The following is a 23,103-nucleotide window of genomic DNA, read 5'->3' as shown; positions in this document are numbered from 1 at the left end:
GCCAGAAAGTCACAGCAGGCTGCTGTGTCCCATTGGGTGAAACCATAAGCCTCAGTGGCAGATAAGTGTCAGTCTGTGTGATGAGTATTTGGCAGATGAAGGGTGGATGTGGGACGGACCACCGTGGAGAGGGGCAGATCCATGAGGGGGGAAGATGATGGACCACCGTGGAGAGGGGCAGATCCATGAGGGGGGCAGATCCATGAGGGGGGAAGATGATGGAAGACGTGCTGCGGGTGCCGCTTAGTCTACGGTAATACAAAATGGCTGCTCTATTATGTGTTTGTGAGTGGGATTCTATGCACGTGTGTGGGTCTCTGTGTGTGTGTGTGTGTGTGTGTGTGTGTGTGTGTGTGTGTGTGTGTGTGTGTGTGTGTGTGTGTGCAGGTGTATGTGTCCCTCTGTGTGTGTGTGTGTGTGGGGGGGGGGCATGTGTATATGTATATCTGTTGTACCATGCCACTGCAAGCTCAGAGTTTCACAGTTTGTTTCATTAAAGCAACTGCCCATTAGCCAAGGTGGAAAGTCTAGTCAGCGGAGATGCGTTGACAAACCACACAACGTGGTGAGGAGCACGGTCCAACCCACAGCGGCGGGCAGTGTGTGCTGCCATGCATGTTTGAATGGGAGAAAGAGAGAGTGCGGTTCGCTCCATGGCAATCTCTTCATTAAATCAATACGGCGTTTATTATGACTGGCTGTCCGTGTGCTATGCTCGGTAGCTTTATAATTGAATTTCGCACAGCCAGGCTCTTTGATGAAGAGTACTTCGTCACAGATTAAGAGAGCCGCCACTGCTTTCTTTGGAGGCGTCGGAGGAAACTGGACCAACCAGACGTTGGGAGAGACTCTCTCAGCAGACTGTCTCTCTCTCCAGACCCAGTGCAAGGAAAGACATTTACAACAGTGTGCGTAACCTCGCAGGCCTCGCGTCATGGAAGCACTCGGTGCTACTCGAATGGTGAAAGGACGATCTGAAGAGGATATCCGATAGTTGGAACATCCTGACTCACACTAAATGGGCTCTTTTTTGTCTGGAGACTGAAATGAACCCACATCACAAAGGCTGCACTAGGAGTGGAGTGTGTGTGGGTATATAGAAGGAAAGGGAACAGCTATTCCCTCTCAACATCACTACCACTTACTTTCGCATGGCCACCAAACCAAAATCCCGACAAACGCTTTGGGAGGACTGGATCGTAGAGGACTTCTGTCGGCCACAAAGCTGCATTGAAAAGTGGTCGGTATCGTTGGGAGGTATCACTGTTCCCAATGATAAATTCCTATACAGAAGCCTTGGAAATACGTGGGTGTTATCCTAACCTTTCATAACCCAGCAAGCTCTACAGAGAGAAAGAGAGAGACCTGGGAAGGGGAGGCAAAGGCAAATAAGAAGGAGGAAGTTTAGTGAATTTAGATTTCAGATCAAGGAGCGTAACGTTCAGGCACTGCATCTTTCATCCTGTCTTTTGAGACGCTTCGAATGCAGAGTGACCTCTGACAAAAACACAATTCAGCCGTTCTCATTAGTCCCAGAGGCCAGACAAAAACAGGGGGAAAGGGAGTGGAAATAAAAAAAGGGTGGAAAAACAAGCGACTTAATTAGCTTTCTCTTGGCCCCCTTTTCCTAATTGGCTCTCTTCTCTCATTCCTAATGAATCTTATTTTTTTATCTCATTTGGCTGCTCTGGCTGGCCTTGAATGCCTGCATTTTCGTAGGTTCACCCAAGTTTTTCTAGGATATGAGGTCTTTTATCTGTGCGAAGGAGGCTGGCCTTTGGACAGGAGGCGATAAAACGGAGCGTAAAGAAAGGCAGTGCAAGTTTTTGGACGTCTCACATAAGACAGAATTCCACAAAGATTATTTGCACGTTGCTTGTTTAAATCTGGATAAAAACTACTCTTGCAGGGCTCATAAAACTAACATTGACCATGGATGCCAACTTAAAGCAGCTCTGTGCAATGTTAGCACTTCTTGCAAACTCCTGCCACTGGAGGAATCCTCCCCATTCTCTCAGTGTGCAGTGCAGTGCAGGGCAGCGCAGTGCAGTGCGCACACACAAAACAATTAGCTGACAGGGATGTCAATCGCTGTTGGACTTCCCTGATTCCTTTGTTTTGATTATTAACACTTGGGGAGAGTTCTGGAGACGTTTTTCTTCAGAGCATCTTTTTTGATGACATTTGCCAGAGTGACCAGACAGCAAGCTTAGGTATAAATGTAAACAGTGTGTCTTGCATCAGCTTTAACATCACGGTTGTCATATGCATCGTCTCAATTGTTTCAACACTGGTGTTCTTGTTAGACAAATGAACAAGTCTTAAGCATGACCAAACCAATTGAACCTTTTGTTTGTAGACAGAAGAAAGTATAAGCCTTCGGGTAATGGTGTAAGGTTTTTGGCACATGCTAACGTAGACATTTTGATTTAAGAGATAGAGGCAAGAGCTTGAGGAGCAGCTGGAATAGCAAACAGTGTCTTGTCCAACATTACGCTGTTGAAGCTCACCAGTAAAGGACACTTGGAGTGCACCACGGCAGAATTGCTTTCTTTAGACCGGAGAAACTAAGAAGTTTGACTGAGGAGATGGGAAAACCATGCATCAATTGTGTCATATCGTCTCAGTGTCTGATGTGAAATGAACATAAACATTGACTATGAACTAGCCACGACCTCCTAAAAATAAATAAATGGCATGCAAAACGGAGCGAGACACAACAATGGAAAAATTACACTGTCCAGATATTTGAGTCAGGAAGTGTCCGAGAGCAGATAAATGAAACTAGGGAAAGCACAAAATCTAACCTCGCTGATTTTGATTTTTTATTGGGGCTTATCCATGTGTGTGTCTGTGTGTGTGTCTGAGCCTGTGGGTGTGGGTGTGCACATACACACTTGTGTGTGAAAACACTCTCCTCTGCGTGTTTTCACTTTGTGTACGTTTATTAGTTTGCGTTGGTACCAGACATATCAAAAGCACTGCAGTGAGGCAGCTGCTTTTTAAAAGATGGGGCCCAGTAGAAACAAGAAAACACGTGTCCTCTAGAGAATTGCCAAAATCCTCACTGCATCGAGCCGCTCATACGACACAGATGTAAGGGCTGGCCACCTGCTGTGGGAAAGCCGTGCTTAAGCGTCCCCCGTTTATCTCTGTTTCTTTAAGATCGCACCAAGAGAATCCGACACTCTGGGAAAGTTCTAAGAGTCCCGGGGCCCAGGAATCGCCCAAAAAACTTGATCACCCCAACACAGACCGAAACACCTGCCATCCCACAGGAATCCGAGTCCCAACACTTTGGACCGAGAAGGAGAGAGAGAGAGAGAGAGAGAGAGAGAGAGAGAGAGAGAGAGAGAGAGAGAGAGAGAGAAACATCCGGAGTTATTGAGCAAAATGACACTAGGGAATGGCGAGGACGTCCATCCTTACGTTGCTCACTGCATCATGAAATTAGATTAGTAATGCCTGTGGGCCCAGTGTGTTGCACCGGACCACCCGTCGTCCGACCGACAGGGTCACTCAGTCAGCGTGTGCTCTCACCTCCTCCTCAGTGCTCCATGTTTCTCTGGGAGAGAAGGCCACAGTACAGCTAAGGAGGAACCGCAATGGTACTGTGACCAGTAGGGAGGGTGAGGTCCTGGTTCGAAGCTGCACTCCTGACTTCATGTTGAAGGAAGAGAAAATATAACACTGTAGCCTTAACTGCTCCCAGTGACCTGGCTTGTGTCTGTTACTGTATGTGCAGAATTTACAGAAGGTCAAGTATTCACTACAAAATCATTTGTGGACTTGAAGTAATAAAGAAGAATTAGGTTCAACAAGAGCTGATGGACAAGGTTCAAGCCACAAGAAGCACTTGCTGGTATTCAGTTTTCCTTCTCTCTCTCTCTCTCTCTCTCTCTCTCTCTCTCTCTCTCTGTCTATCTCTCTTTTCTTTGGTGGCGGTACAAAATGTCACTGTCTCCACACAATGAGCTATCAGCATGAGCGTAGGAGTGTGGTATCACCACCAGGAAATGCCCAGTCTGCCAGACAGCATCTGTGTCTGCTCTGCGCGTCCTAATCCACCCACCCAGCAGTGCTTTGTCTGATACACAGATTTACACCTCCACCCCACAAATCACACTCCACTTCCTTGCAAAATGGCTCACACTGTAGTGGGAGTGCTGTCAATTAATATGTGACTGATAACTATTGATTACTGCAGTGCGGCAAGACTGCACAGAGTAGATGAAACAAAGGAAGCTGTTAAAGCAGTGGACAAAAAGGGAGGACAGTGAGGAGAGGAGACAAAGAGAGAGAGCGAACGAGAGAAAGGCAGCAAAAGGAAGGATATGACAAAAAAGTGAGAAAATGAAAGCGCTCCAAGACATAAATCGGTGAGGGGAAATTGAATAAAATGAGGGAAGAGAGGAGGGAGAGAAAGTAGAGAGGACTGTGAGGAAACCGCACGCACCATATGGTAGTGAGCATTGTGTTTAATGAGGCATACTGCCACCCCTCTATCCACAAGCCCCAGCTATCTGTCCATCTTTTACATGTTTGGGTTGGGAGTAATCAAAGAAAGCATGAGCTCAAAGCTCTCCTTCTGAAGTATTTGCTTAATGTGACAAGTCAGTGGAGATGTTTTTAATGTCGTAATGGGAACAGTATTGCAATGTATGTGTGAGTGCGTGTGTTAAAGAGAGAGAGAGAAAGAGAGAGAGAGAGAGAGAGAGAGAGAGAAGACCGTGACAGCAAGAGTGAGAGAGAGAGAAAGTCAGATGGGACAAGCTTTGCTGTTACAGTTGGATATTTTAACAGCATTACCAGGTCTTTCCTTTGTGGAGTGAAATAGTTAGTCAAACACAAACACGATGAAAACAGCACTCCTAAAAATGTACACCTAAGACCGGGAACATGTAACTATGTAAATATGTCGGCAGAAAAAAGGGTTGAATGAAAGAAACCACCAATCCTATTTCTCCACCACCTGCATCCTCTAGTGTGTTTCGCCTCATAAGTCTCAGAGACGTGTGTAGGTACCCACCGTCTGGCCCGTGTTTCCGCTGGGAATCTTTTCGGTGTGACCCCCACTAGGAACACAGGGCTTGTGTTACAGGAAGCTGTCCCCAGGTAGCTTCCTCCTTTTACCGAGGCTCCAGATGTTTGTCAAATGCGGGCCTGTATTAAACGTGATTAGTTTCTCCGCGTGGACTCAGGGAAAATATTACTTTGCGCTGCGTGGTGGCTGATTGCTTCGACAGGTGGAGACATGGAGATATTTGCTGTGGGTTCTGCGGGCGGCCCCCGGCTAACTTCACCTGCCGGCGGGGGGACCACATGTCGACAGAGAAGGGGGGGGGCAGGGGGGCTCGCTCAAGTGCCACTGAAGCCATAAAGGAAACAGTTAAGACATGACCCCAAGAATGTGCTTATCCAAACCTCATCAGCCCTGACCATCACACACACACACTCATACACACATGCATACTTGTCTCGCGCACAAGGACATTTGCAAGTGCAAGACTGAGTGATTTGTTTTCAAGAACTCTAATACTTTGTTCAATTTGACATAATGCTGCCAAGGCACGCTACCAGTGTGGGGAAAAAAAATATTTTTTGGCACACGGTGAAGCTGACGGATACAACAGGTTTGGGTTCTCAATGTAAATGCAATTAGAATAGACCCAGACGGGGGAAGGCTCACTGCTGCCCTGGTCCTGTCCATCTCTGTGGCCCCTGCTTGTCTTACACGGAGGCGTGGGGGCGTTTTCATTAGCCCGAGGAGAGTGGAGCAGGGAAAAACAACGGTCATCGGGGGAAAAGTCATCATCTCTTACAGTGAGTGACATTTAATCAAGGAAGGACTGGGCGACGGGGGACAGGAGGGGTCAAGGGTGCAGGAGGAGACGTGACCCCACAGACAGACGTAAGACAGCCTATACGAACATAATTGTCTATTGTCTATGTGTGTGTGTTTCTCTGTGAATTGTCTGTGTGAGTGTGTTTGTGTGGGTGTGTGTGTGTGTGTGTGTGTGTGTCTGTCAGCACGCATGTGTCTCTCAGGCGCAGGGGTCATGCTGGCCTCCCCTTCACATACTGACAAGACCTCAGCGAAGGTGGTCAGGCTTCCCAGCATCCACTGGGGCAGAGGCAGGAGGAAGCCAGGAAGGCTGCGGTCACTTCGGACCCCCGTGAGATCCCACTCGGAGGGGAAACGCAAAGGAAACCGACGAATAAATAGCGGCCAGTCCTTCTCTCTCTGTTATGTAAATAACGCACTGCGCTCAAGTAGATAAGCTCCTTCCAAGAGACGGGCAGCAGGAGAAAATGAATGAAGTGGCGCTCAGGAAAAAGGCAGACGCTAGACAATGAAAAAAAACAAAACAAAACAAGGGAAAAAAACACAATTCACTACATCCGTAGTGTAATCAGTGCTTGATATTCAGGGCAGGGTAAATAGCATCTGCCTCTCTGTCTCTCGCTCCCACAGTCCAGAGTCGGAGAGCGAAGGAAGCTGAGGAGACGTGAACGAGTGGACAAATCAACATTCACGACGTAAATGTCTGACCCGTCTGTGGTCCGTTTATTCAGCAGACCACCACCCCCAAGCCCCCTGACCCCTTAACACACACATACACACGCACACATGCACACATGCACACACACACCCATACACTCACACATACACACACACACACACACACACACACACACACACATGCACACACATAGACACACTCACAAGCACGCACACACACAGTATTTTCATTTGCCCTTCCATTGAGCGATTGAATACTGAGTCATAACCATAGTCCCCCTCCACTAAAACTTGAATATGACATCACATCTGAGTGTGTGTTGATACTGTTCTGAGTCTCCTTCATGATTGATTTCACATAATGATAAAGCCAGTGAATTGAAATGCACAGAACAGATGCAGTCATAAAACTGCTACACAAATACACAATCACAAACACACCATACCTCCAAACCCGACGGTCCTGTTGTTCTTTCTGTGTTTTGCTCAGTCTTGTGTTGTATGAGAAAATAGCGGGTTCTGCTGATGTCACTGTGATGGCGTTTAGAGTATGATAAATAAAAAATGTGGGAAATATGAGAGGACGTGGTTTCTCATGAAATGAAGAGGGCAGACGTGAGCTTAGTGTCCGGCCTTACCCCAGCAGCTCTGGGCTGGCTGGTCTGTGATGGACATACCACCTGTGTTCTATTCAGAGTGTCAGACCAAAGGGACCATGCACATCACAGACATCATAGTCACGTGAATCTGGAATGACCACAATGACCAAAATGAACTACGCACACCATCTTTGTAACTGTTCGGAAAACAGACTTGCGTTTGGCTATTTTTGGTGAGATGGAATGAGGTCTGTTAACTGCACAAAGAGACCTAATGAATCTTAATTCATGCATATTCATGCATAACAAAAGAAAACATAAAAAGCAAAAGTTGCTGTGATTATGACTCAACATTCCTCTCTGTACAGCATATTTTCCTGATGATTTGATCTCTCTGTTTTATACCTGCCAGAGATTTTTCCAGGGCTCAGACCGAGGCCCTCCAGATGAGCCTTCGCTGCTTCAACACTTCCTCGAAGATTGCCAGAGCTGAGATGTAACAAGGCTGTCAAAGTTTCCTGTCCCTATAAATTCACTCCCTGTTTTCCTTTGGGCACTCCTGTGTCAATCCATCTCTCTCTCTCTCTCTCTCTCTCTCTCTCTCTCTCTCTCCTTCAACCTTCTTCCTTCTCATACCATAACATTGCACTCAGTTCTTTGCTTTCTCTTGGAAGGCTCTTGTGTGCCAAATTCTTCAGAGTGCTCACCAACCACACTCTCCAAATAGAGTCTAAATGAACCTGCAACAATGTGGAATTCCTGTGTTTATCTAAACTATTTGAGCTCAGGGGTGTTTTTAGCCGAGATGCCTCTGTCAAGACTGTTTCTTGCCATGGCACTTTGATGTCTGGGACTGACAGTTTCGCCTTTTTTTTTTTTTCAAAAGTAGAAAAGCAGACTTTGGGTTCCCTACTGCATAGAGAGGCAGCCATCTCAGAAAACTGATGAAATAGCTGGCACAACCGGGGCTTTCTTCTAAAAATAATACGAGGGGAATTCTTTCATGATGCAACTATTAAATAGTCTTTTCAGAAAGGCTGTTATATTCATCAAAATGCTCTAAGCATTTGCATGCTCATTTGTGTGTGTGTGTGTGTGTGTGTGTGGGGGGGGGGGGGGGGGGGGGGGGGGGGGGGGGGGTAATTATGAAATATTATGAAATAGGGGAAAAATGATTCCACCACATCACATGTTGGGACCATGCAGACAGGACTGAGTGAATCTCTTTGAAGAGAGTGGAAGTGAACTTTCTAACACCTCTAAATCCCATCTGATTAGCACAGGGGTGAGATTCTGCTGCTGCAGTAACAGCCCTACACACTCACTCCACCCACCCCTTTTTAGGTCTAGAATATGTCTGCATATGCCGGGCATGCTAAAAATATGCCAAGGGCAACTTCTTAAAATGCTCGTCATGCATGCTTTCTCCATTTCTTATTTAGTAATAAACCACTAAGCCATACGGATTGTGCCGTCAGAGAAAAAAGCTCAGCAGCAGTGAGGAGGAGTGGAAATGAGAGAGTTGTTGTTAAGACTTCACTCATAAATAGATAAGACCTTTTCAGACAGGCAGTGAGAGAGAGAGAAACATGCTGAGGGCTAAATTCGTACCTCGAGGAAGCAGGTCCCAGATGCGGTGTTCTCCTTGATGGACACGTTGTAGTGGGCGCTGCTGAACACCGGCGCGTTGTCGTTTATATCCTGCAAGTTGATCTCGACCACGGCCGTGGAGGAGAGGGGCGGTCGGCCGCTGTCTGTGGCCACCACCGTCACCCGGGGCCTGGGGTCACTCTCGTAATCCAGCTGGAGTGCCGTGGTGATGATGCCCGTCACCGGGTCGATGGTGAACCAGTTGGAGCGGGCGCCAGCGTCGGGCAGGAGGCTGTAGCGCACCTCGCCGTTGGGGCCCGTGTCCTTGTCACGGGCGGTCACCTGCAGGACGAAGCTGCCCGGGTAGACCACCTCCGGTATGGTCTGCTTGTAGGCCTGCTGGTCAAAGAGTGGCGGGTTGTCGTTGATGTCCATCACTTGGATGGTGAAGGACGACTCGGCCCGCAGTGGAGGGGTACCTGCATCAGTGGCCAGAACTCGGAGCTCGTAAGAGTCCCTCTCCTCGCGGTCCAGCACTTGGTCCACGTAGATTAGGTAAATAATACTGTCCTTTGTCGTGAGGGCGAACTTGCCGTCCCCACCCTCCAGGGAGACGTTGACGTTGGAGTACTCTCCGTAGTCGGGGTCAGAGACGGAGATTCGGGCGACATACTGGCCCGGCTGGGCGCCTTCCGAAATGCGGGGGGAGCCGTCCTCACTGAGGAAGATGATGGTCATGGTGGGCTGGTTGTCGTTGTAGTCGCGAACGTGGATGGTGACGAAGGCGTTGGTGATCTCGGGGTGGCTGGCGTTGTCCCGGGCCTGCACCACCAGCTCGTGCACCTTGCGCACCTCGTAGTCCAGCGGCTTGTTGAGGGTGATGACCCCGGAGCGAGGGTCGATGACGAAGTAGCGGTCCGGGTCGCTCTGGCGGCGGTTGATTTCGTAGAGCACGAGCCCGTTGTCGCCCTCGTCGGCGTCCGAGGCGAAGACCTGCAGGATGTTGCTGCCTTGCGGGAGGCTCTCAGAGATGATGGCGTGGTAGCGGCTTTGGTTGAACACGGGCGCGTGATCGTTGACGTCCTGCACCAGCACGTCCAGCGTCATCTGACCCGTCCTCTTTGGATTGCCTCCGTCGAACGCCTCGAGGAGGAGAGAGTACGACGAACGTTTCTCCCTGTCCAGGACGCCGTTGACCACCAGGTCCAGGTAGAGGACCATGTTGGCGGCTCTCTTGGTTTCCAGGCGGAACACCTGGCCCACGTTGCCGTCTTTGATCACGTAGCCCTGGGTGGTCAGTTGGTCTTTGTCTGCGTCGCTTGCTGGGTCAAGAGAGAAGCGGGTCCCCACCGCTGTGTGCTCTGGGATCTTCAGCGAGGCCTTGGCCCTGGGGAACGCGGGCGAGTGATCGTTGATGTCGTTGACCGTGATGGACACCTGCACGGTGACGCCCGTCATGGTGACCGCTGTGAAGCTGTACTGGTCGCGCTCCTCGCGGTCGAGCCGCCGCGCCGTCTTGATGATGCCCGTGGTCTCGTCGATGAGCAGGTCGTTGCCCACGCCCTTGTCGTCGTGGTCAGAGATGAAGTAGAGCGACGCCGTGATGCCCGGCGGCAGGCCTGCGCTGATGTCGCCCACAATCGTCCCCGCCGGCTGCTCCTCGTCCAGCCTCAGCTCCAGTGTCCCCTCCTGGTTGCCCAGGGCAACAGAGGAGAGCAAGCCAATCACCTCCAGGCCCACGTAGAGCAGCAACAGCACCGCCTGTTTCCCCGTCCCACGCCTCTCAAACTGACCAAAACTGACCGCCTCTGATCCTCTGGATATCGTCATTGTGGCCAATGTTTTTCACACCTGTCTGAAAGAAAAGGAAGCAGAGAAAAAGAAGAGGGAGAAAAAAACGAATATTATGATGTGCCGTGGTGTTAACAGGGCACACACACTCCCATGCCTGCATTCCTGGTACACAGCACAGGTATACGCATAAAACACTTCCAGCCACTCATGAGCCATACACAAACAGCTGCTATGCCTGAGAAATATCTGTTATGGCTCATAGAGCGGCGTTTGCTTTAGAGCGAGGGGAGCTTTCCCTCGGTTAGAACTGCAAAGACCCCTATAAGCCAGCGCCCCATGTTGTGCAGGCTTCTAGCTGTGCGGCCTTTTGAAAACATAACACACTCCTCACGCATCCATCCCATTCCCATGGCCAGCTTTCTTGTAGCTAATCTGCTAAGTCTGCTTGAGAGGAAAACTCATCCCCGCGCCCACAGTAAAAGACTAGGCCTCAGCCTGTCTAATGTGTTTTATGTGCTTGATAGGTTGGAAATCATTTATGTTAGTCATCTCTCCTATAAATCATGCACAACGTGGAGTGAAGGAACTGTACCCTAGTTTTTATCACTTAAGATTAAAAGTCCTTGTCACTGCCAAATACCACAACTAAGGGGAAAGAAGTAACATGAGCATATCCTACTTGACTATAATCACAGTCTACGTACATTACGTGCATTTTCTGAATCATTTCTATGATTTATCACTTCAGTTATCAAAGAAAGTGTAGACTAAATAACTGCTGCCCATAAAATATTACTGTGCCTGATTATTTCCAGTAATTAACACTACTGGGGGAAAAGAGCAGTAATTAAAGGGGAGGGGACTCGGTGTGATTCAGAGAGGTGCGGTGGGTTTACATAGTGTTTAGCCAGCTGGGTGCTCTATGAAAGGGCTATGAAACATGGCACAGCGGTAATGGCCTCTGACGGACTGGCCATCAGAATAGACCTGAAACTCTACAACGAGAGTTCCAGAAATGGGGTGTTAAATTCAGGAATGTCATACAGCTATGCTTATGGGGAGAGGGAGAGAGAGAGAGAGAGAGAGAGAGAGAGAGAGAGAGAGAGACCTGCATGGAGGAGAGTGTAAGAATAGATTTGAAAATAAATCTGTTACACCAACCTAAAAAAAAAACGACAAAGCCACAGAGGAGAGTTTTCCTGAGCACAGCAGAACAACACGGAAAGCGAACAGCATTACATGGTCACCAAGGTTTCGAGGCAAAATAGAACAGATATGTGATGATAGAACAAAAAAAACCTGAAAAAAGACATGAGAAAGAATGAGGGAAAGTTTCCTACTGTTCAAAGCTCCATGGCCAAGACAACGTTTTGGAGCACATGCTTGGAGATCTCTCCTCCTGTCACATAAATGAATACAGTGCTCTCTACAAGTTAGGCCAATGCAGATGGCCAGACAGAGAGTGAGAGCGAAAGAGAGAGAGAGAAAGTGAAAAAGAGAGAGAGACTTCATACTCCACTAAAGAACAGCACTTCAGAGATCAGACAATTGTACTACTTTGGCGCAGACTCCCACACGTCCTATGTGGTTTTTTACACAGCGTGGAAGAAAAACTGATGGTCAACTTAAGTACCCTTATCCAAACCTCAGTCTACAATACTGGCAAAGTAGACACCGAGCGATCACACTGCACATTATTAATTATTGGATTATGGCTGTAATTTGTCCTTGTCATTTTTTTTTTTGATCTGGCCAAAGGGGGACTTCTCCAGCGAGAGACAATAAATTAAAATGTTCAACGTCGGCGCTTTCCCAAATTTTAACAGGACGTAGACAAGGCAAGACAACTGTTGCCAGGTCTTTGTGAAATATTACAAATGGCTGTTACTGTTTCCTCCCTCTAGTGGTTTAGTGGAGACGCACAGTCCAAGACGTGACAGTTTTACATTTGTAACAAGTTTCAAAATAAATCTTCTTCACGACTCAGTGTATAATTACAAACGCATCAACAGATGTGTGTACACAAGAGTCCATCTCTATATGCATGTATGCCGTTAAAAGTTATATTGCATGTTGGGAAAATGTGGTGTACTGTAGTATGTGAGTGTGGGGGTGGATGTGTTTGTGTGTCGTTGTGTTTGCTTGTTCTGATGGATGCCTGTGGTGTGGGTCTGTGTGGTTTGTGTGTGTGTGTGTGTGTGTGTGTGTGTGTGTGTGTGTGTGTGTGTGTGTGTGTGTGTGTGACTCCATTGCATGTTTGCGACGCCTTGTGAGAAGGTGTGCCATGTGTGTTGGACTCGTAAGAGAACGCGCCCCCGTGCTTCACTGTACAGGAGCAGGCCACCAAAAAAGGGTTGACATCATGTGACCGACCACATGGACACAGAGGACCTGCGGGCTCCGAGAAGTCTAACCCTCACTTAGCGTGGCTCGACACCCCTCTAATCTGGCCCTGCCTCCCTCTGCCTTAAACACATGTGACCCGAGAGATGTAATCTTAGTCTGTCATGGCAATAAGTGCACACAAACATGCCTTTTCACGTGCAAAAACGACAGAAACTGCACCGCTTTCAGTGCCCCCAGCAAATTTGTCTCTCGGACACTTTGCAATGGTGTCATAATCACATTTGCAACACTGCATTCTGTATACCTAGGATTCACGTCAATGATTCATGATTCCCTCGTCGTTACAACTCTACGTGACCTCTAGACAAAGACGAGGCTTTAATACTCGATATGTCAAACGGGCTACAGTGGAAACCCAAAGGGTTTGGTGGACATGGTTTGAGAAAACCATGACAAGAAGCATGGATTTACTTGTTGCTTACATAAGGCTGTCTTAGGGTGTGTGTGTGTGGGGGGGGGGGATATTTTTGCAGAAAATATCTTTGCTTGGTCAGAGAGAACAGCAACCCCCAGTGGGTCCACACAGAAGGCAGTGTGGCGTCCACAAGGCTAATGGATGTAGCAGATACAGTTGGGCACGCCATGGACAGCCCACAGCCAAGTTAAACACGGCCAGAAGCCACACAGCGCCATGCCACAGCACCAGCCTGTAGATCTGAGCTCTTAACAATGATTCTTATTCTTATATTTGACGCCTTATTAAAATATATGGTGGCGCATAGAGAGGGGGCCCTCAATCCAACTGTCCCTCAATCCGACTGAGTAAATACAGTCTAGACTGTGTGATTGACGGGGAAACGGAGGGATTGGGGTGGCAGAGAGGGAGTGGGGGGAGGGGGGTGGTCAGCTTTTCCATCAATTTTCAAACTCTGCAGCATTCACCAAACAGTGTCCTGACACGATGATCTATGAAAGATACTGACTTTCACGATGCTGGAAAAACCTTCGGACACCCCATACTGGGACCCTTAATTCTAATTCACACTTCCCCTTCAGCCCCCAAAAAGGCCCCACAATCACAAAAAGCATTCAAAAATCCCCCAAAAATTTTGACCCAAAAAGAAAACCCAGCTAGCCCCAAAGACACACTGTTGCTAGGCAAAGGTGGAAAGGCTTTCAACAGCGAATGTGGGCCACCGAAGTGCCGAATGAAACCCCACTCGCTTTTCACCGCCCTAAGAGCACTGCGGCCCTCCGCCATCGGGCCCCGTGCTCTGAATATAGCCATACAGCTGTCATCGCGGGAATTAAAGTCGGTTAAGCAGGAGGTGAAGGTGACAGACGAGTCTGACTGACGGCTTTTATAGAGGAGGGAGGCCTGTGCCATTTTACACACATATTGCCCCACCAAAGGAGAGCACCCCACCACACACACACACACACACACACACACACACACACACACACACACACACACACACCTTCCCCCCAGAGTGTCTGCTCCGCCCAGGATCTACTGAAAAATATATGGCCATGGCGACATAACAAAATCAATATTAATGTAAGAGAGGGCACTCACAGGCCACTGGCACAGTGTTGTTGCATGGCCTTAATACTACATGGCCTTGGACCATTCCCACAGTCTTGGACAGGACCGCTAGGTGGGAACGTCTAAGGACCAACATGCTGTTGTAGTATAGATTCCACAGGATGAATGTGTTTGTTCTGATATCAGGCATCATTGTTTTTGTAGCACAACTAAGCCACATTGTTTATTGCATGCTTTGAACTACTAAAATGCCACTGGATCATAAGGCCGTCGGAAGGGTCTGACGCCAGTGATGGGGTACAATCATCAACCCGCCAATCAAGATCACGTCTGTTACTACAGAAGTGATACAATCTACACGTTTTTCCCTTTTTAACATAAAAACTGCATCAGTGGGGCTATAAAACAACACATCATGTTTTCTGTGCATTTAAACCCTCTGTGCGCCCTAAACAAAACAGCTCCGTAAAACATCTTAAAACTTTAACAGCGTAACTGTACTCCACACTTGATGACTCCGATCATGCCGGGGCATGCCAGGTCGGCACACATATTGGCCAGCTCCAGGGCATTACTAACCCTGGCCATTCGGTCTCCAGTAATCAGAAACCGAGGGCTAACCAGAGGTCCTTACTGCCTCACTGCTCCCTCACTGCCACAGTTTCTATCAGACCTGGATGTGTGTATGCCAAGTTTTGATTCAGTCATACAAATCCACACATGACGTAATCGCCAGGGAGCATGTGACACTCTCCCGGGTTTCTCCCGCCACACCTCCAGCCATGTAAGGCCTTTTCTGTTCACCGAATCTCCTAGAGGCCTGTTTAATGGGATACGAGGTTTCCTGGAGAAAACAGTGTAACTGTAGAAACAGGGGGATTCGAGATCACTGTAAAAGACAAGGAACGAGGGGGGAGAGAAGAAGAATGGAGGAGAAAGGAGGGAAAAAAATCCTCTCGCTAGCATCCAACTTTCCCCAGTAGGGCTGGAGGCCGGTCCAGAGAAAACAAACTGGGGGTTCAGGCAGTGACCCCACAACTCCAGGTGACACACCACACATGCCAAGGCCTGGCTTGAGAGAATGGTCATGCTGTTCACGAAGGCTTGCCCAACACTTGCCTGAATTCCCTGTGAAACCACTGCAGTGCTTATTCAGAAACCTCAATCACCAGTGCATGTAATATAGCTCAGGTATAAATGTCAGGTATAAAGACGACATATTTATATTCTGCTCTCGGCTAAATCCTTATATCTGGCCCCGTGTTTAACTGCGCTTGAGGGCATATGCGAGTGGAACTGCAACAAACCGCAGAGAACATTTTGGGGGTTTGATGGAAAGAAGCTATACTGGAGACTTAATGAACTAGGACCTCAAGTCTGTTGCCCACCGAAGTCCACCTGTCTGTCAAACCTGTGCTTTTTTTGGAAGTTTGTCAAAAAATTAAAACGTAAAATTCGATGTAATTTGTCCTCAGATTTAGTTATGGAACTATTTCAGTTCACTGCAGGTTAAGGAACAATATCTATAAATTCATATTCATAAGAAAAGAATGTAATAAGTTTCATGTTGTCAAAACATGTTAATTATATGTTGTTTGCTGACTGTTCAGCTATGGCTATGATGTTAGTTCAATATCTTTATACTTCAAAAGTTGTTAATGTGTACCACAACTAATGGTATGATTTATCCCTATGCATGTCAAATCAATAGTCTACAAATGTTTTCTGACAAGGGTTATGAATTATAATTGTCAAATATAATAACATCTCTTTCATTCAAATTAAGGCCATTTTGATTGCTTTCCTCTTTGACTTATTGATCTACAGCGTGGCCTAAAATAGGCACAGCAGTACTGCACAACAGAATAGACGAGCAGGCGTATCCAACAGTTTATTGTGTTTGTGGAAAAACATGTCCATAAAGTACAGAGACACAGGCACAAGTACAAGTACGCCTCCCCAGTAGAATTTATGGAAGACAATGCTCCGATCCCATGAGGAACTCTGTCCAGTCAGAGCCATTTTGACCACAAGAGTGGTTGGAACCAGAAGAGGGAGATAGCCCGCATGAGAGGAAAACCAGAAACACCTCCTTCAGTTACTCAGCAACCCAGCACCCCCACTGCTGAGTACCAACGCTTCCAGGAGGTCAACAGCTGAGTGCAGAATCATCCTTCGTGTGGGCCTCTTCGGAATACTACTTCCCAAATAGGAAGCCATTTTCATGACACAGACAAAAAACAAATGCCCATTTCGCGAGAGGACCAAGGGATCGATCTGTGGTTCCACTTTTATTTATTTTTTCCTGTAATTTCAGCGGACGACATCCATTTCTCTGCCTGTTTCCTCAAGGGGAGTGTTGAAGCTTCAAGTGGTCAGCATCTCACACACACACACACACTCTCTCTCTCTCTCACACACACACACACACACACTCAATTTCCAGATGGTGCCGTTGATCCAAAATCACTTAGCGGGCAGGTATCGCGTAACACCACTTCAGTATCATATGCTTTATTAATTCACCAGGAGAGGAGCAGGGCCAGAGACTAAACATGGCACACTTAGCCAAAACAGGACCAGGGGGAAACCACTCGCATCTTCCTCTGCAACCTGATCGCCACTCCCGTTCCCGCCTTTCCACTGCTGCCCAAACACACACACACACACACACAAACTCACAAACTCACACACACACACACACACCCATGCGGCAAGAAAACTGAGAGAGAGACACGCTGTCATATATGGTGACACAAGCGACATGGCCATTGATCCGAGCGCTTTGCTGATCCTATAAGTGAGCCGCAAGGTGTAAATCCAATAAGTTAATCGTATTATGACAAAACAGATGTTCGCCGTTGGTTGGAGATGCTCGCTTGGCCTCTCTTGCTGATGGGAGTGGGATCTCAGCCCTACCGCTCAATCTGAGACTAGCAGTGGGACACGTGATGGATTGGATGACTTGGAGGGGGAAAAAATAAACTTGTGGTTTTAAAACGGTGATAAGAGCCAGCTCCCAGACAACTGAGCAAAATGTTCTCTCACTCTCTCTCCATCATGCTCAGCGCCTCCTCCTCCTCTCTCTCTGTCTCTTTCTCACTCTCTCACTTTCTCTCGCTCTCTTCAGGAGGAAGACTAGAGGAAATATGACAAACTAACAGGCCACACATACTGAATTATTCAGACACAGGGATTCTTTGCTTATTGAGCATGGCAGCTATCGTACAAACTAACAGCGGCATGTAAACCTATCTAGCCTCAGTGGAGTGCTGGCTGGTGCTTCAGTAACAGCCGGCCTGGGACCTTGCTCACCACCCCGAGAACGTGTCAGACGAGAGGGAGGATCTCTGTGCGATTCTGAATGGCACCACAGCAAATTGAGATGATCAATCTGCCTGTGGCTTCTCGGAAAGGTCAGCGAGACACAGCACAGCAACATGACCACTGCCACTCCACAGGATAAGTCCAGCGGCGCCGTCCAGCAACCAGCTGAGCCGCTGCCACCGAGTCCAGATGACACCACTGACCTGCTGTTGGGTCACATCACTCATGTTTGTGGTTTCACTTAATGCAACATGCTCTGAGATCTGTTGCATAAAGTTGGACTGTTGGCCACCTCTGTGGCACGCAAGCATCACATTTCTGAGAAAGCCAAGGCCTCTTTGAGTTCATGTAAGCTAAGCTTATTGACTCAGTTTCAATGTTCTAAATGCACATTTGTCTCTTTCCAATCTTGCCGTATCAGCAAATCAATCTTTTTCCACGCTGAAGTTGTCCAGCAAGCTAAAAAAAGTCAGGAAATTAATTTCTCTCAGATTGCAATCATTGACTGACTCCTCATTAATGGAGAGAGAAGCAATGCGCAGGCAGACCAATATTTTAATAAAGGATGATTTGACAGAATAATAGGAGGCTGTGGAAGTCGATAGTGGAAGAATCCAGAATAAATGAATCTGAGGACAATCAATCCTACATTGCAAATGTAACAAGGCTAGACACACTGTTTAATACATGCACACTGAGAATGGTGCATTTCCAGTCAGCTTCACTGACTCAAAGTCAAACATTTCACAACTACACATCTTTTCACAAGTGCATTAGTGTCTTTCACTGAATTCTATGTGATAACTGCACTGATTGTGACCCTATTTGGAACACTGGGGGAGAAACAGCAAAGATTCTAGAGCACCAAGATCTTTGAGTGAAAAACTCCACTGTACTACTGGGCCTGGAGGCTGCTGTGGGTTGACTGGTGGCTGGCGTCTGGCAGCCCCCTGAGCGCACTGCCCAAGTCCCCAGCCACGCTGCCCACCACCGGCATGTCCAAATGCATCAACCAACAGGAACCACGCCTCGACGACGAGGTTTCACACGGACTTTACCACCGGGCTCTCCCCTTATCTGCCTGCTAGCCTGCATGTTTCCAGCCCATTTGTCAGGGCTGAAGCTTGAGATTGACACTAAATTACAGGCTCCTGTGGGAGAGGGAGGAAGAAAAAAAAAACTCCCATGCCAGGCTGGGGGCTGCAGCGGTGCGCTGGGTGTGTTTGGAGAGGCTCAGTCCTGGGAGTGGCCTGTGAGAGAGTGACACAGTACTACTACTGCCTCTTACTATGGTGGATCAACAGTACAAACATACTGAAGGAGGATCAACTTTCCAAAACTGTCACACCGATGGACAGTTTGAAATGGACGTAAGCCTGGGTGACTCCTCGGGTCATTGCTCACAGATGTAAATCACAGGTTTGTGGGTGTCTCCCTCTCTGACACATACCGCGCTGCGCACACAGCCCCCCCCCCAAAAAAAAGTGTCCCGAAAACTGGTTATTTTGTGGTTGGCACCAAACACCAGTTGCAGCTACTGTGCTATGCAGTTACTTTTAGTTTGTGGAGCACTGGAAGCATCAAGTGAAAAAGAGGGAAAATCTAAAAAGTCCAATGCATGTGGTCTCACAACCGCAACCAATGGCTGCAGTCTTTCACCAGCTCGAGGAGACTAATATTTTTGTGGTGTGGAGACTCTGGACCCTTTCGCTTTACCAAATTACACAGAAATTACAGCCTTTCCCTACACAAACACACATGCTCGCTAGAAAAATAAACAAGAACACAGGAGGCTTACATGACATACTGCTACAGTGGTAACAGACAAGCCTTTGGCAAGTGGACAAGAGCAAAATATAAAACCAACTGTAAACAGTCAAGTGAGTGGCATTTCCCCCTGTTGCCTTGTTGCTCTATTACTGTGACTGTAAGGAGGAAAGGCCTTCTGTGGTAGAATCAACAACCCTAAGCAACAAGCATCCTTCTGCTGCCTATCTTCCTGTGCCTCTGATTAGAATGCCAGTGAGCTGACTGCAGCAGCTAACAATAGCGTGTGTTTTATGAACTAATTACAATCCTGCGCAGATATAAAACTGTTGCTGTTACGGGATGCATGCTAAGTACAGAGTGATTACAGCGTTTGGCTGCTATTCTCCACAGCTGAGTTTATGACGAGGGGGAAGAGAGAGATTGGCGGCGACTGAAAAGGCACCACAGTGTGCCCACTGCAGCAGGGGAGGAGTACGGCCTGAACGGCAATGAAAACATTTCCACCGGCTACTTAAGGACAGAGATCAGAGGCACAATCATATTTGTTTTCTCTCCACTTTCTCAGTAGTCATCTGTTATTCATTCTCTCTCTCTCTCTCTCTCTCTCTCTCTCTCTCTCTCTCTCTCTCTCTCTCTCTGTGTGTGTGTGTGTGTGTGTGTGTGTGTGTGTGTGTCTGTGTGTGTGTGTGTGTCTGTGTGCGTGAGACAGTGTATGTGTGTGTGTGTTGATATACATGGTGGGAATCCCAACCAATGCAGATACATTTGTATACTTTTTTGACTGAGATTGAAAGAAAACTCAACAATCAAGGATGCCTTTAACCCTCTTTGAAGTTCAAACTTCAAAAGTTGCATCTGTGTTTTTACAAGCATAGCTATCACCAGGCATACGGACCCACAAAGGTGACCAATCCAGAGATAACTCATCCACAAAGTGAGTTGGCACCACCCCAAAACTCTGATCCTTTTTGTGCAGGAAACCAATTACAGATTGGCCTACCGACCTAGTTTGCACTTCAATTATGGGCATTCCAGTCACAGAAACACACAACTTCTTCCATATGTCCGTGTTGACTTCCATGACCGTTTTAAATAATTGTATTATTGTTTGTAATAAAACATGGGCTACACTAACCATCTTTTTGTTCTGACATCACAAATTGATGTCACATAAACGCAGTAGGCTATAGGGTATGGAATAAAAGTCCTATGTGGACACAATTCAAAAACTTGATGACAATGCAAGTCATCAAGTGGAATTCCTTGGACACACACACCACTCAGAAGATCTAATTGTAACATGCAACTCCAATAATACCAATACCCCTGGGCCCCCATGTCCTGTGATCAGCTTCCAAGAAGTGACGAGTCGTGGCATTAACAGACCACCTCATGCGGGTACACTTTTCTTTTATAGTCCTGTGATCTTAGCGCACATGTGTTCCGCACCCAAACCGCATTGGTGATGGTGATGCTCCTGCGTAAGCGAGGGGTCTCCCTCCCAACCTGTGTGACCAAGGCATCTTCATTAAAACCAAAGGACCGTTAACTTTCCTCCCACACGTAGAGGCTGCATGGCCGGATTAATGGACCCCCACTGTAAACCACTATAAAAGTCCCCCATCTAGTGTAGGCCAGGGGGGCATACCGACTAAATACACAGCTGTACACAGATATGCATGCTTAGGATGGTTCAAGGTCCCATATCCCAGATTCACAAGTCAATGTGTTTATAACAACTGCAGGAACTGTTAGAAGCCTTAAAAAGTCAGTTTATCCAGCTACATCTATCCAGCAGAGCTGTTTTCTAAATGTTTCAGAATGCAAACAAATGCAATTACAATTTGCATATGGGCTTTACTTGAATACCTTTCCATTTCAGTAGCTACCGACCATTGGAAAACACGTTAATCTGGCAAGAACTGAAACATATGTTTTGTGTTATAACCAGAGTCGATTTTCAGGCGGGTGCACGCCTCGCCATGAAGTAACCGATCTCATTTCTCTCGTCTGTGAGGTGGGCACAGCCAAACTGAACCCGGGATAATGTGTCACCGAACACGTCTCACTTTACACGGCAAAACGGACTTGGTAAATACATTGCTAACAGAAATGTAGTAATCAAAGGATTTGAGGTACGTTATCGAAAAACAGTCGCTTTGCAAATTGTCTATTTTCAAATTACTTAGAGAGAGGCTCCTTTCTCGTTAATAGCCCTCAGTGACAAAGACATAGATCCCACTATAAATAGGCGAAGGAAATAGATTTGACATCGACTTCACTTAAGCCATAGGCATACATAAGAATCATGCTCCCTACGTTAGTTTGAAATATTGTATGTATTAAAGCCACTAGCGCTTGATCAATATTTGTGCCATAATTATATAGCTATTTGTTTTAGCTGGTTAAAATAAAACGATATCATATTTGGTACATTTATTTAGTATCAATTTATTGATTTGCTAGCCTACTGGAATAAAAACCTCTCATTGCTATCGCGTCCCTGATCGATACCACACAGATGCGTATGCATCTGCCGGTAAGGTAGGCTACGTCTGAGCTAGAGTAGTCCAATTTCCCATAACCCTACACAAGTTCAAGGAAAAGGACTAGTTCTGTTCTACAAAATATCACAATCTAATGAAATAGAGAGCAATGACAAAATAGAGTAAAGACAAATACGTTTTCTGATTGAATCAATAATCATTCCTTGCAGCGCAGCCTATAGGCTACTGACACAAGCGTTATCGCTCTCCCCATTCAAGATTTTCTTGCTAGCAGAGGGCTCTTGTAGAAGTCATTGTAGGCAGCTCAAACAGAGAGGTGTGTGCAATTGCATATAATGGGTGATGCACTCAATAGAAGCACAGACACTTACATTCATCTGATCCAGCCCTGCTGCTGTGTCGATGCGCTCCCGTTGTTAAAAAAAAAATCTTATTTGAATACAGATGTATTCCCCTCAGTGTCGTGTAGAATTCAAATAGAAAAATCGCTCAAGGAGTGATATGAAGAAATTGCGCTAGATCTACGCGAAATCCATGGTCACAGTGAACATAGAATATTCCTTTATAACAACCACTCTGCAGTCTATTCGTCCAACACTGGACTGTATTCCTTGGCTTTCCCCCGTCAGGTGAGCGAGTGCGCCCAATGTTAAATTGCCTGCTGCCCGGCATAAACTAGCAGCTCTCCAATCCTCCGGAGCGTCCCTTCTCAATGCAGCCTCTACGCTACAGCAGGTACCTCAGCTCGTTTCCCCCCTCCAGCATCCAATTCAGCATTGACTGGACGCTGCTCAGAGGACACCGCACCTCGCCGAGTGAAATCTGACACCAAGATAAGGCCCGTCCTCCTTCTCCGATTTGGATTGCTAATGTATTGGACACGTGGGGAGCTGCACAAAAGGGGGAGCAGAGGAGAGAAGGAAAGGAAAGGGAAGGAAAAAAGGGTTAGGGTTGTTCTTCTTGCAGACTTTGGTGCCACCAAGCTCTGCCTGGGAGTACTGGTTTTCAGACAAAGGAAAAGCTCATTGTGTGCTCCCTTCAAGCGCTCAAATCAAGTATGAATAATGCATAGGCTGATGCTCAATTAATTACTACTGT

The 23,103-nt window shown here is 47.2% G+C and overlaps 1 protein-coding gene across 2 annotated transcripts in view; it reads right to left on the bottom strand.

Moving 5' to 3' along the window:
* The window catches only part of dchs1b (dachsous cadherin-related 1b), a 95,577-nt gene extending 72,798 nt beyond the window's left edge, over positions 1–22,779 (bottom strand). The window contains exons 1-2 of one of the 2 annotated variants that reach the window (XM_042092995.1): positions 22,377–22,779; positions 8,734–10,567 (exon numbers count right to left, since the gene is read on the bottom strand). In XM_042092995.1, the coding sequence (XP_041948929.1) occupies positions 8,734–10,542 (1,809 nt within the window). In that variant the 5' untranslated portion in view covers positions 10,543–10,567; positions 22,377–22,779. The remainder of the gene's footprint in view (positions 1–8,733; positions 10,568–22,376) is intronic. The other variant, XM_042092996.1, reaches the window with a different exon arrangement.
* Between the last annotated feature and the right edge of the window lie 324 nt (positions 22,780–23,103).

The sequence above is a fragment of the Alosa sapidissima genome, chromosome 5 (genome assembly GCF_018492685.1).
Source record: "Alosa sapidissima isolate fAloSap1 chromosome 5, fAloSap1.pri, whole genome shotgun sequence".
In the NCBI taxonomy this organism is placed as follows: Eukaryota; Metazoa; Chordata; class Actinopteri; order Clupeiformes; family Clupeidae; genus Alosa; species Alosa sapidissima.
This window is presented reverse-complemented; position numbering and strand designations above follow the sequence as displayed.